Source organism: Bufo bufo, chromosome 11 (genome assembly GCF_905171765.1).
Source record: "Bufo bufo chromosome 11, aBufBuf1.1, whole genome shotgun sequence".
Lineage (NCBI taxonomy): Eukaryota > Metazoa > Chordata > Amphibia > Anura > Bufonidae > Bufo > Bufo bufo.
Genome location: NC_053399.1, coordinates 70,692,008 through 70,705,845, shown reverse-complemented (window position 1 = coordinate 70,705,845; position 13,838 = coordinate 70,692,008). Strand labels below are relative to the sequence as shown.

Below are 13,838 nucleotides of genomic sequence, written 5' to 3'. Positions count from 1 at the left end.
TACAAGGTAACACACAGTGCATAGTTCTCTATCATCCATGTTTCTCGTCATGGTAAGGCTACTAATTTTCCTACTATGTAGGTATACAGCATAAGTTCTGTGTTTGAGATAACTATTCCACTTTGTTTTCTAACATGAAACATAACCTATTTGCAGGGTGACTTTAGTGTTCCTGATGTCCCCAAATCTATGGCATGGTGTGAAAACTCTATATGTGTTGGATTCAAAAGAGACTATTATTTGATCAGGGTAAGTTTTAGTATTCTTTCTGTAGTAGCTTATTTTGTATTGTGCACACTGGGATAGTAACATAGTACATAAGGCCGAAAAAAGACATTTGTCCATCCAGTTCGGCCTGTCATCCTGCAAGTTGATCCAGAGGAAGGCAAAATAAACCCTGTGAGGTAGAAGCCAATTTTCCTCACTTTAGGGGAATAAAAAATTTCCTTCCCGACTCCAATCAGGCAATCAGAATATCTCCCTGGATCAACGACCCCTCTCTAGTAGCTATATCCTGTAATATTATTACACTCCAGAAATACATCCAGGCCCCTCTTGAATTCCTTTATTGTACTCGCCATCACCACCTCCTCAGGCAGAGAGTTCCATAGTCTCACTGCTCTTACTGTAAAGAATCCTCTTCTATGTTTGTGTACAAACCTTCTTTCCTCCAAACGCAGAGGATGTCCCCTCGTCAAAGTCACAGTCCTGGGAATAAATAGATGATGCGATAGATCCCTCTACTGACCCCTGATAAATTTACAAATGCTAGTCATACCTGAAATTGGATACTGCAGTCAGAATGTGTGATGTAGGTCCACTTAGGCTACTTTCACACTAGCAGCAGGACGGATCCGACAGGCTGTTCACCCTGTCGGATCCGTCCTGCCGTTTTTCGCCGTGCCGACGGACCGCCGCTCCATCCGCATTGACTATAATGGTGACAGGGGCGGAGCTCCGGCGCAGCACGGCAGTGCACGGCGAGAGCCCGTCAGACAAAAAAATCTGACATGCCGTAGTTTTAGTCTGGCGGCCTTTCGCCGTGCACTGCCGTGTTGTGCCGGAGCTCCACCCCCGTCCCCATTATAGTCATTGGGGGACGGAGCGGCGGCACGGCGAAATAGCGCCAGGACGGATCCGACGGGGTGAACAGCCTGTTAGATCCGTCCTGCCGCTAGTGTGAAAGAATCCTTAGTGCTGCTTGGTCCATTGCCAGGTAACTTTGATAAATCACTTGCACTGATGCAACTCAAAAGCCCGTATTGGGGTATTTTTGGCCAAACCTGCCAAGAATGGTGGGTTCAGCTGACAATTTAATGTGTATGGGGTGCTCCCAAATTCCCCCAAGAAGGATCGGGTGTACTGAATGTTTTCACCCAGTCCTTTTGTTCTTCTAGGAGGTAAGCCACCATCAAAGATGTAGCAATGGCTTTCTCCTCTCTTCCCATTAAGAACCTGTACATGCTCGGCCGAACCAAATGTATATGTCTTTGCGGGAGTCAGGAGAATTACTGTAGCCATTAGCTGAACTATTTTTAGGTTATCAGCTATTGAGGCAAACCTTTAGGTATTTACAAGAAAATTGGCTAAATTCCATTATAAGTCTAACCTCAGTGACTTTGGTCAGTCTTCACAAGCAGTATTGTAATAGATGAATTTTGCCCCTATCTGTTTGCAATATCTAGAATATGTGTTCATTTTTACATGATTGCCAGTTTTTAAGTACAGCTTTGTGTTGTGTCTCCTAAAGGTGGATGGAAAAGGTTCCATTAAGGAACTCTTTCCTACAGGCAAACAGTTAGAACCACTTGCAGTACCACTGGCTGATGGAAAAGTGGCTGTTGGACAGGATGACCTGACTGTGGTTTTGAACGAAGAGGGGACCTGCACACCCAAGTGTGCCCTAAACTGGACTGATATTCCCATGGCAATGGGTGAGCATTTAATATTTCCAGGTCTAACTATAGAAACTAAAATCAGTCACCGCACACAAAGTTGAAAGGGAGCAGATACTGTCATTTTACAATGTGAACCATTATAAGGTTGCAATTATATTCCACCGGATCTCTGATTATTTATTTTGTATGTACATCATCATAAATTTCAGATTCCTTAGAGGATGTTCTAACGCCTTATGGCAACCCCCATAAGGTGTTAGAATAAAAAATATCATATACTCACTCCTTACTCCCATGCCTTTCTCTGCAGCTCACCTCCAGTCTAATGCTCCTGTTTGTTTTCTAACACGGTGACATACCTGGATGCAACACGTGACAATGACTGTCCTCAGCAGACTGCTGTGCATTTACTGCCTCTACTGTAGCCAGTGTTCTCAGCTGTAGACAGCTAAAGACAGTGGCTGCAGTGGTCACATGACTTATCCAGGCATGTCACTACTACTGTAAAAAAAAAAAAACACAGCAGATGGTGTACCAGAGGAGCGCAACGGAGAACAGCACTGGAGTGAGGGGGTGAGTATATGTTTTAATATTATTTTTTTTATTTCAACATTTTGCAGGTTTTCTTTGAGATATTTTAATTATCTGGGACAACTCCTGTTATCTTTTGTCCTAATGGTCAAAGCTAGAACCATTTCTAACCCCCTGATGCAGCAAGTGTCCGTCTTTTAGTCTTTTTTTCCCCTATTCTTTTATTTTCTGCCTACCAGGAGCCATAACCGTTTTATTTTTCCAATCACATAGTGTATGGGGGCTTGTTTTTTGCAGGACAAGTACTTTCTAATGGCACAATTTTATATTGCATAAAATGTTGTGAAATAAATTTGTCATCACTTTCTAATAATTTTTATTTGGAGGGGCGGTGAGGTGAAGCGGCCTAAAAAAAAATGCATCAACCATTTTGATATTTTTTTTTTGCGCCATTCACCATGTAAATATATACAGTACTTTTATTTTTTAATAGTTTGGACATTTTGATATTTTGTTTTATATTAGTATTTTAAAAACTTTTTTGTGCCAGTAAATGATCTCTCCTTTGACGTGGTCACAATTGACCACAGCAATTGACCACAGCATCTGAGATGTTAAAAGTCTGTTGTCTGAGTTGTCTCTAATCACAGACTCTGCCATCGGGTGACGGCTGTGTAAAACGACTACTGAGTGGGTGAAATCTTCAAAGACCTGACATCCCCCGTATATCAGGAAAGGCTTCAACTGTTTTATACTTTGTACTGGTGGCTAGAGTTGCTGAGGGTTTTCTGCATTGAAATATGACAGTCAATTTGTTTTTACTTAACAGAACATCAGCCTCCTTATATCATTGCTGTGCTTCCAAGGTACGTGGAAGTACGAACATTTGAACCCCGCCTCTTAGTACAAAGCATTGAGCTGCAGCGGCCTCGTTTTATTACATCTGGAGGGTGAGACATTGCTTGAAATTCAAAATACCTGCTCTGTACTGGAGATTCTATAATCATCTAAGACGGATACAATAATTTTACCAGACCACTTTTTACAATTCTGCACTACACTACTTTCACGGTTTATTGCGCGGTCATACAACTTACCACCCAAATGAATTTTACCTCCTTTTCTTCTCACTAATAGAGCTTTCATTTGGTGGTATTTCATTGCTGCTGACATTTTTACTTTTTTTGTTGTTAATCGAAATTTACTGAATTTTTTGCCAAAAAATGACATTTTTCACTTTCAGTTGTAAAATTTTTCAAATAAAACTACATTTATATATTAAATTTTCTCTAAATTTATTGTTCTACATGTCTTTGATAAAAAATTTTTTTATAAGTGTATATTTATTGGTTTGCGCAAAAGTTATTGCGTTTACAAACTATGGTACAAAAATGTGAATTTCCGCATTTTGAAGCAGCTCTGACTTTCTGAGCACCTGTCATGTTTCCTGAGGTTCTACAATGGCCAGACCGTAGAAACACCCAACAAATGACCCCATTTCGGAAAGTAGACACCCTAAGGTATTCGCTGATGGGCATAGTGAGTTCATAGAACTTTTTATTTTTTGTCACAAGTTAGCGGAAAATGATGATTTTTTATTTTTCTTACAAAGTCTTATATTCCACTAACTTGTGACAAAAAATAAAAACTTCCATGAACTCACTATGCCCATCACGAAATACCTTGGGGTGTCTTCTTTCCAAAATGGGGTCACTTGTGGGGTAGTTATACTGCCCTGGCATTTTAGGGGCCCTAATGCGTGAGAAGTAGTTTGAAATCCAAATGTGTTAAAAATGCCCTGTGAAATCCTAAAGGTGCTCTTTAGAATTTGGGCCCCTTTGCGCACCTAGGCTGCAAAAAAGTGTCACACATGTGGTATTGCCGTACTCAGGAGAAGTTGGGGAATGTGTTTTGGGGTGTCATTTCACATATACCCATGCTGGGTGAGAGAAATATCTCTGTCAAATGACAACTTTGTATAAAAAAATTGAAAAAGTTGTCTTTTAGAGAGATATTTCTCTCACCCAGCATGGGTATATGTAAAAAGACACCCCAAAACACATTGCCCTACTTCTCCTGAGTACGGCAATACACATGTGTGACACTTTTTTGCAGCCTAGGTGGGCAAAGGGGCCCAAATTCTAAAGAGCACCTTTCGGATTTCACAGGGCATTTTTAACACATTTGGATTCCAGACTTCTTCTCACGCATTAGGGCCCCTAGAATGCCAGGGCAGTATAAATACCCCACAAGTGACCCCATTTTGGAAAGAAGACACCCCAAGGTATTCCGTGATGGGCATGGTGAGTTCATGGAAGTTTTTATTTTTTGTCACAAGTTAGTGGAATATGAGACCTTGTAAGAAAAAAAATATATATATAAATCATCATTTTCCGCTAACTTGTGCCAAAAAAAAAAAAATTCTAGGAACTCGCCATGCCCCTCACGGAATACCTTGGGGTGTCTTCTTTCCAAAATGGGGTCACTTGTGGGGTATTTTAGGGGACCTAATGCGTGAGAAGTAGTTTGAATTCCAAATGTGTAAAAAAATGCCCTGTGAAATCCTAAAGGTGCTCTTTAGAATTTGGGCCTCTTTGCGCACCTAGGCTGCAAAAAAGTGTCACACATGTGGTATCTCCGTACTCAGAAGAAGTAGGGCAATGTGTTTTAGAGTGTCTTTTTACATATACCCATGCTGGGTGAGAGAAAAATCTCTCTAAACGTCAACTTTTTCCAATTTTTTTTATACAAAGTTGTCATTTTAGAGAGCTATTTCTCTCACCCAGCATGGGTATATGTAAAAAGACAACCCAAAACACATTGCCCTACTTCTCCTGAGTACGGCGATACCACATGTGTGACACTTTTTTGCAGCCTAGGTGGGCAAAGGGGCCCAAATTCCATTTAGGAGGGCGTTTTTAGACATTTGGATTCCAGACTTCTTCTCACGCTTTAGGGCCCCTAAAATGCCAGGGCAGTATAAATACCCCACATGTGACCCCATTTTGGAAAGAAGACAAGGTATTCCATGAGAGGCATGGTGAGTTCATAGAAGATTTTTTATTTTTTTTGGCACAAGTTAGCGGAAATTGTTTTTTTTTTTTTCTCACAAAGTCTCCCTTTCCGCTAACTTTGGACAAAAATTTCAATCTTTCATGGACTCAATATGCCCCTCAGTGAATACCTTGGGGTGTCTTCTTTCCAAAATGGGGTCATTTGTGGGGTGTTTGTACTGCCCTGGCATTTGAGGGTCTCCGCAATCATTACATTTATGGCCAGCATTAGGAGTTTCTGCTATTCTCCTTATATTGAGTATACGGGTAATGAGATTTTTTTTCCGTTCAGCCTCTGGGCTGAAAGAAAAAATTAACGGCACAGATTTCTTCATTCGCATCGATCAATGTGGATGAAAAAAATCTCAGCCAAAAAAAAAAAAAAAGGAGGGGTAAGGCGTCCAAACCCACTTAGCTCGTATGCCCTGGCAAACCCGATTTCTCCATTCACATCAATTGATGTGGATGAAAAAATCATTGCCGGGATTTATTTTTTTTTTTTATATATACAAAGTGTTTGCCAAAGCATATGAACACCGCCCCTCAGCTCATATGCCTCGGCAAACGTATCTTTTTTACTGCAGAGGAGAAATCTCGTCTTGCAGCGCCGCATACACCGACTTTTGTGTAATCTGACAGCAGCGCAATGCTTCTGTCAGAATGCACATCAGTGCTGCAGCTCGTTCATCGGTTGGTCCACCTAGAAGGTAAAAAAAACAAAACAAAAAAGAAAAAAACAGTCCGCAACACAATAAATTTATTAACATTAAGTTTAAATAACATTTGAACATTAACTTTTATAAACTTTAACTTTTTGAACAGAACATTAACTTTTTTGCTTACCGTTGATTTTTTATTATTTTTTATTTTTTTACCTTTTATAGGACAAACCTCTCCTTCCCCACGGGACAATGTGCAAAGCGCAAATCGCCCAGAGATGTGGCGAAGTACATTATGCACTTTGTCCCAGGTGAAAGGAGAGGTTTGCAGCAGCTGTGAGTGAAAGGGCCCTAACAGCCCTGTGTGCCTGTCCTGTGTAACGTAATCCCTATGCTAATAGTGTACCTGTGTGTGGTACTTCCGGAAACACTCCCCTAAGCATAGGGCAGGGTGGTCAGGGCAGTCAGGACAGAAATAGCGGGTGTCACGCCTTATTCCACTCCTGCTACAGACACGACATCTTTTTCGGGGTGGCGCTCGGGTTGAGGTACCAGCAACGACATTGGGGAAATGTCGCTCGTGTAGACGGCTCACTACACTGGTGTATGGGGCCACGGAACCTCCTGGATACAGGAGGTTCTCGATGATCTCTTCCTGAAATTTGAGGAAGGATCTTGTTCTCCCAGCCTTTCTGTAGAGAACAAAACTATTATATACAGCCAATTGAATCAAATATACAGACACCTTCTTATACCAGCGTCTGGTGAGTCGGGAAACTAAATAAGGAGCCAACATCTGGTCATTGAAGTCCACCCCTCCCATGAGCAAATTATAGTCGTGGACCGAGAGGGGCTTTTCAATGACACTGGTTGCTCGTTCTATTTGTATTGTCGTGTCTGCGTGAATGGAGGAGAGCATGTAAACGTCACGCTTGTCTCTCCATTTCACCGCGAGCAGTTCTTCATTACACAAGGCAGCCCTCTCCCCCCTTGCAAGACGGGTGGTAACGAGCCGTTGGGGGAAGCCCCGGTGACTAGGTCGCACGGTGCCACAGCAGCCAATCTGTTCTAGGAACAAATGCCTGAAGAGGGGCACACTTGTGTAAAAATTGTCCACATAAAGATGGTACCCCTTGCCAAATAAGGGTGACACCAAGTCCCAGACTGTCTTCCCACTGTTCCCCAGGTAGTCAGGGCAACCGACCGGCTCCAGGGTCTGATCTTTACCCTCATAGACACAAAATTTGTGCGTATAGCCTGTGGCCCTTTCACAGAGCTTATACAATTTGACCCCATACCGGGTGCGCTTGCTTGGGATGTATTGTTTTAAGCCAAGGCGCCCGGTAAAATGTATAAGGGACTCGTCTATGCAGATGTTTTGCTCAGGGGTATACAAATCTGCAAATTTGGTGTTAAGGTGGTCTATGAGGGGTCGAATTTTGTGGAGCCGGTCAAAAGCTGGGTGGCCTCTGGGACGAGAGGTGCTGTTGTCGCTAAAGTGCAGGAAACGCAGGATGGCCTCAAATCGTACCCTGGACATGGCAGCAGAGAATATGGGCATGTGATGAATTGGGTTCGTGGACCAATATGACCGCAATTCATGCTTTTTTGTTAGGCCCATGTTGAGGAGAAGGCCCAGAAAAATTTTAAATTCAGAAACTTGGACGGGTTTCCACCGGAAAGACTGGGCATAAAAGCTTCCCGGGTTGGCGGCTATAAATTGAGTAGCATACCGATTTGTTTCTGCCACGACTAAGTCCAAGAGCTCCGCAGTCAAGAACAGCTCAAAAAATCCCAGTGCCGAACTGATCTGAGCTGTCTCAACCCGAACTCCAGACTGGGCGGTGAAAGGGGGAACTATTGGTGCGGCTGAAGTTGTGGGCTGCCAATCAGGGTTTGCCAGCACCTCAGGGACTCTAGGGGCTCTACGGGCCTGTCTGTGCGGTGGCTGCGACGGGGAACCTAATGCACGTGCCACCGTACCAGCTTCAACTGCCCTTCTGGTGCTCGCCACTTCACCATGTTGTACGGCAGTGCTGGTACTAGGTCCAGGATGGGCTGTGCGGCTGGTGTATGCCTCACCACGTAATCCGACAGCGCCAGCCCCACTCTGCTGCCCTTGAAGCGGATCCTGCGCAACCTGTGGTCTAGCAACACGGGGTCGGGTACGCCTGGTGGTATCAGGGACCTCAACCTCCTCGTCCGAACTTTGGGTCAGACTGCCACTGCTTTCTACAGGTTCGTATTGTGACCCGCTGGATTCGTCAGATGAGGGTTCCCATTCCTCATCCGACTGGGTCAGAATCCTGTAGACCTCTTCAGAAGAATACCCCTTATTTGCCATTTGGTCAACTAAATTTAGGGGTATTCCCTGAGACTACCCAAGAAAAAAAGCAAGCCTGTCTTACAAATGGGAGGCTAGCGAAGTACCGGAAGCCACTGCGATTGATAAAAAATATCAAAACTGATTTTTTTTTATCGCTGCAGTGCTTGTGAAGTGATTGTGCAGTGATGAAAAAAAAATAAAAAAATTGTCACTGCGGTGGGGCGGGGCGGGCGTGGGTGAACGCACGTGTGGGCGACCGATCAGGCCTGATCTAGCAAACACTGCGTTTTGGGTGGAGGGCGAACTAAGGTGACACTAATACTATTATAGATCTGACTGTGATCAGTTCTGATCACTTAGATACTATAAAAGTACCAATGCTGATTAGCGATACGCTAATCAGCGAATCAGTGACTGCGGTGTGGTGGGCTGGGCGCTAACCGACGCTAACTACCTAACCAAGGGGCCCAAACTATCCTAAACCTAACCGTCAATACTAGTGGGAAAAAAAAGTGACAGTTTACACTGATCACTTTTTTCCCTTTCACTAGGTGATTGACAGGGGCGATCAAGGGGTTAATTGGGGTGATGGGGGGTGATCTGGGGCTAAGTGTACTGTTTGTGTGTACTCACTGTGATGTGTGCTCCTCTGCTGGGACCAACCGATGAAAAGGACCAGCAGAGGAGCACACAAGCCATTTAACACCTTATATTTATAAATATAAGGTGTTATATGGCTTCTGATTCGGTTTTTTGAAAATCAACAGCCTGCCAGTGACTATCATTGGCTGGCAGGCTGATGACGAACTTGTCCTCTAACCTTTGCCGGCCTGCGATGCGCATGCGCGGGCCGGCTGTGAGCGTAATCTTGCGTATCGCGAGATGACGCGCCGGCGCGTGAAAGAGCCTGAATCGACCGCCTCCAGAACGCAGGGGGAAAGCGTTGCACCTTGCTCATAGAGGCTCCGTTCGTCCACCTCATTTCCACGCCCTGCTGGCTTTCTCACTGCGCCTGCGCCGAATACTGAACGGGACGGCGCAGGCGCAAGATTTACACGCAGACGGGGCCAGCAGGAAATCCAACGCTTGCCTGGCCCTGTCAATCAAGACAGAAGGGGCGTGGAAATGAGGTGGGCGAACGGAGCCTCTATGAGGCTCATTTGTATATAATAAAAGTTAAAATTACACAAAAACGGGGGTATACTTTAAAGAAATGCAGAGTTGAATTCAGGTGACATTTTCACATCTATAATATCAGCCTGTTTAATAGTGAAAATTGGTGTGACAGAAACCCTTTAACCCTTTCAGGACCAAACCATTTTTCACCTTAAGGACCAGGCTATTTTTTGCAAATCTGACCAGTGTCAGTTTATGTGTGAATAACTTTAAAACGCTTTTACTTATCCAGGCCGTTCTGACATTGTTTTTTCGTCACATATTGTACTTCATGACACTGGTAAAATGGAGTAAAAAAAATTCCTTTTTTTTAAAATAAAAAAATACCAAATTTACCAAAAATTTGGAAAATTATTTGAAAATTTCCAAGTTTCAATTTCTCTACTTCTATAATACATAGTAATACCTCCAAAAATAGTTATTACTTTACATTCCCCATATGTCTACTTCATGTTTGGATCATTTTGGGAATGACATTTTATTTTTTGGGGACGTTACAAGGCTTAGAAGTTTAGAAGCATTTTTCTGAGAATTTTCAAAGCCCATTTTTTAAGGACCAGTTCAGGTCTGAAGTCACTTTGTGAGGCTTACATAATTGAAACCACCTAAAAAAGACCCCATTTTGGAAACTACACCCCTCAAGGTATTCAAAACTGATTTTACAAACTTTGTTAACCATTTATGTGTTCAACAAGAGTTATTTGCAAATGGAGATGAAATTTCCGAATTAATATTTTTTTGCAAATTTACCATTTTAATCCATTTTTTTCCAGTAACAAAGCAAGGGTTAACAGCCAAACAAAACTCATTATTTATGGCCCTGATTCTGTAGTTTACAGAAACACCCCATATGTGGTCGTAAACTGCTGTACGGGCACACGGCACGGCGCAGAAGGAAAGGAATGCCATACGGTTTTTGGAAGGCAGATTTTGCAGGACTGTTTTTTTTTACACCATGTCCCATTTGAAGCCCCCCTGATGCACCCCTAGAGTAGAAACTCCATAAAAGTGACCCCATCTAAGAAACTACACCCCTCAAGGTATTCAAAACTGATTTTACAAACGTTGTTAACCCTTTAGGTGTTCCACAAGAATTAATGGAAAATAGAGATACAATTTCAAAATTTCACTTTATCGGCAGATTTTCCATTTTAATATTTTTTTTTCCCGTAACAAAGCAAGGGTTAACATCCAAACAAAACTCATTATTTATGGCCCTGATTCTGTAGTTTACAGAAACACCCCATATGTGGTCGTAAACTGCTGTACGGGCACACGGCAGGGCGCAGAAGGAACGGTGCGCCATATGGTTTCTGGAAGGCAGAATTTGCTGGATTGTTTTTAGACACCATGTCCCATTTAAAGCCCCCTGATGCACCCCTAAGTTAGAAACTCCAAAAAAGTGGCCCCATTTTGGAAACTACGGGATAAGGTGGCAGTTTTCTTGGTACTATTTCAGGGTACATATGATTTTTGGTTGCTCTATTTTACACTTTTTGTGAGGCAAAGTAACAAAAAATAGAAATTCAGAAATTTACATAGTAACATAGTACATAAGGCCGAAAAAAGACATTTGTCCATCCAGTTCGGCCTGTCATCCTACAAGTTGATCCAGAGGAAGGCAAAAAAAACCCTGTGAGGTAGAAGCCAATTTTCCTCACTTTAGGGGAATAAAAAATTCCTTCCCGACTCCAATCAGGCAATCAGAATAACTCCCTGGATCAACGACCCCTCTAGTAGCTATAGCCTGTAATATTATTACACTCCAGAAATACATCCAGGCCCCTCTTGAATTCCTTTATTGTACTCACCATCACCACCTCCTCAGGCAGAGAGTTCCATAGTCTCACTGCTCTTACCGTAAAGAACCCTTTTCTATGTTTGTGTAGAAACCTTCTTTCCTCCAAACGCAGAGGATGTCCCCTCGTCACAGTCACAGTCCTGGGGATAAATAGATGATGGGATAGATCTCTGTACTGCCCCCTGATATATTTATACATAGTAATTAGATCTCCCCTCAGTCGTCTTTTTTCTAACGTGAATAACCCTAATTTTGATAATCTTTCAGGGTACTGTAGTTGCCCCATTCCAGTTATTACTTTAGTTGCCCTCCTCTGGACCCTCTTCAGCTCTGCTATGTCTGCCTTGTTTACAGGAGCCCAGAACTGTACACAGTACTCCATGTGGGGTCTGACCAGTGATTTGTAAAGTAGTAGGAATATGTTCTCATCACGGGCATCTATGCCCCTTTTGATGCAACCCATTATCTTATTGGCCTTGGCAGCCGCTGCCTGACACTGTTTTTTGCAGCTTAGTTTGCTGTTTATTAAAATTCCTAGATCCTTTTCCATGTCAGTGTTACCGAGTGTTTTACCATTTAGTATGTATGGGTGACTTGCATTATTCCTTCCCATGTGCATAACTTTACATTTCTCAGTGTTAAACCTCATCTGCCACTTATCTGCCCAAGCCTCCAATCTATCCAGATCCCTCTGTAGTAGTATACTGTCCTCTTCAGTGTTAATTACTTTACACAGTTTAGTGTCATCTGCGAAAATTGATATTTTACTATGCAAGCCTTCTACAAGATCATTAATAAATATATTGAAGAGAATAGGGCCTAAAACTGACCCCTGAGGTACTCCACTAGTGACAGTGACCCAATCTGAGTATGTACCGTTAATAACCACCCTCTGTTTTCTATCATTGAGCCAGTTACTTACCCACTTACAGACGTTTTCTCCGAGTCCGAGCATTCTCATTTTATATACTAACCTTTTATGAGGTACAGTGTCAAATGCTTTGGAGAAGTCCAGATACACGACATCCATTGATTCGCCGCTGTCAAGTCTAGTACTTACCTCCTCATAGAAACTGATTAAATTAGTTTGACATGACCGATCCCTCACGAAGCCATGCTGATATGGCGTTATTTGCTTATTTCCGTTAAGATGCTCTAACATAGCATCTCTCAGAAAACCTTCAAACAGTTTACCCACAACAGATGTTAAACTTACCGGCCTATAGTTTCCAGGCTCTGTTTTTGGACCCTTTTTGAATATTGGCACCACATTTGCCATGCGCCAATCCTGTGGGACATTCCCTGTCAGTACAGAGTCCGCAAATATCAGAAATAAGGGTCTGGCTATGACATTACTTAATTCCCTTAGGATACGGGGGTGTATGCCATCCGGTCCTGGCGATTTGTCTATTTTGATCTTTTTAAGTCGCTGTTGTACTTCTTCCTGGGTCAGACAGGACACTTTTAATGGCGAATTTATTTCAGCATTCAGCATTTCATCTGACAGTTTATTTTCCTCAGTGAATACATTGGAGAAAAAAATATTTAACAGCTTTGCTTTCTCCTCGTCGCTCTCTGCGACTCCCCCCTCATTACTCTTTAAAGGGCCGACACCTTCAGATTTATACTTTTTAACATTTATATAATTGAAGAACATTTTAGGGTTAGTTTTACTCTCTTTGGCAATTAATCTCTCGGTCTCTAGTTTGGCCGCTTTTATTTGTTTTTTACATGTTCTGTTTTTTTCCTTATAGTTTTTCAGTGCTTCCGTGCTACCCTCCTGTTTTAGTGTTTTATATGCTTTCTTTTTGTCATTTATTGCTTTCTTTACAGTTCTGTTTATCCACATTGGTTTCTTTTTGTTCCTTAACCTTTTATTCCCATACGGTATGTACCTCTCACAATGAGATTTTAGGATGTTTTTAAAGATATCCCATTTTGTGGATGTATTTTTATTTTTGAGGACTTTGTCCCAGTTAGTTAGGCCTATGGCCTCTCTTAGTTGGCTAATTTTAGCTTTTTTGAACTTTGGTATTTTTGTTCCTCCCTGTAGAAACGCTCTTTTGAATGATAATTGGAAGGTTATTACTTTATGGTCACTATTTCCCAGGTGTCCCCCAACCTGCACGTCTGTTGTTCTGTCAGGTCTATTGGTTAATATTAAGTCCAGTATGGCCGTCCCTCTAGTCGGGTCCTGAACCAGTTGGGAGAGATAATTGTCTTTGGTTATTGCCAAGAATCTGTTTCCTTTATGAGATATACAAGTTTCAGTTTCCCAGTCTATATCTGGGTAGTTGAAGTCCCCCATAATAACCACCTCATTATGATTTGCCGCCTTGTCTATCTCGTTTAGTAGTAGATTTTCTGTGGACTCTGGTATATTAGGTGGTTTAT

General features: G+C 42.4%; 1 protein-coding gene across 2 annotated transcripts in view; it reads left to right on the top strand.

Moving 5' to 3' along the window:
* VPS39 (VPS39 subunit of HOPS complex) overlaps positions 1-13,838 on the top strand; it is a 250,264-nt gene that overhangs the window by 100,849 nt on the left and 135,577 nt on the right. For both annotated transcript variants that reach the window (XM_040412082.1, XM_040412081.1), the window contains exons 7-9: positions 157-249; positions 1,751-1,934; positions 3,259-3,379. In XM_040412082.1, coding sequence (XP_040268016.1) covers positions 157-249; positions 1,751-1,934; positions 3,259-3,379 — 398 coding nt within the window. The remainder of the gene's footprint in view (positions 1-156; positions 250-1,750; positions 1,935-3,258; positions 3,380-13,838) is intronic.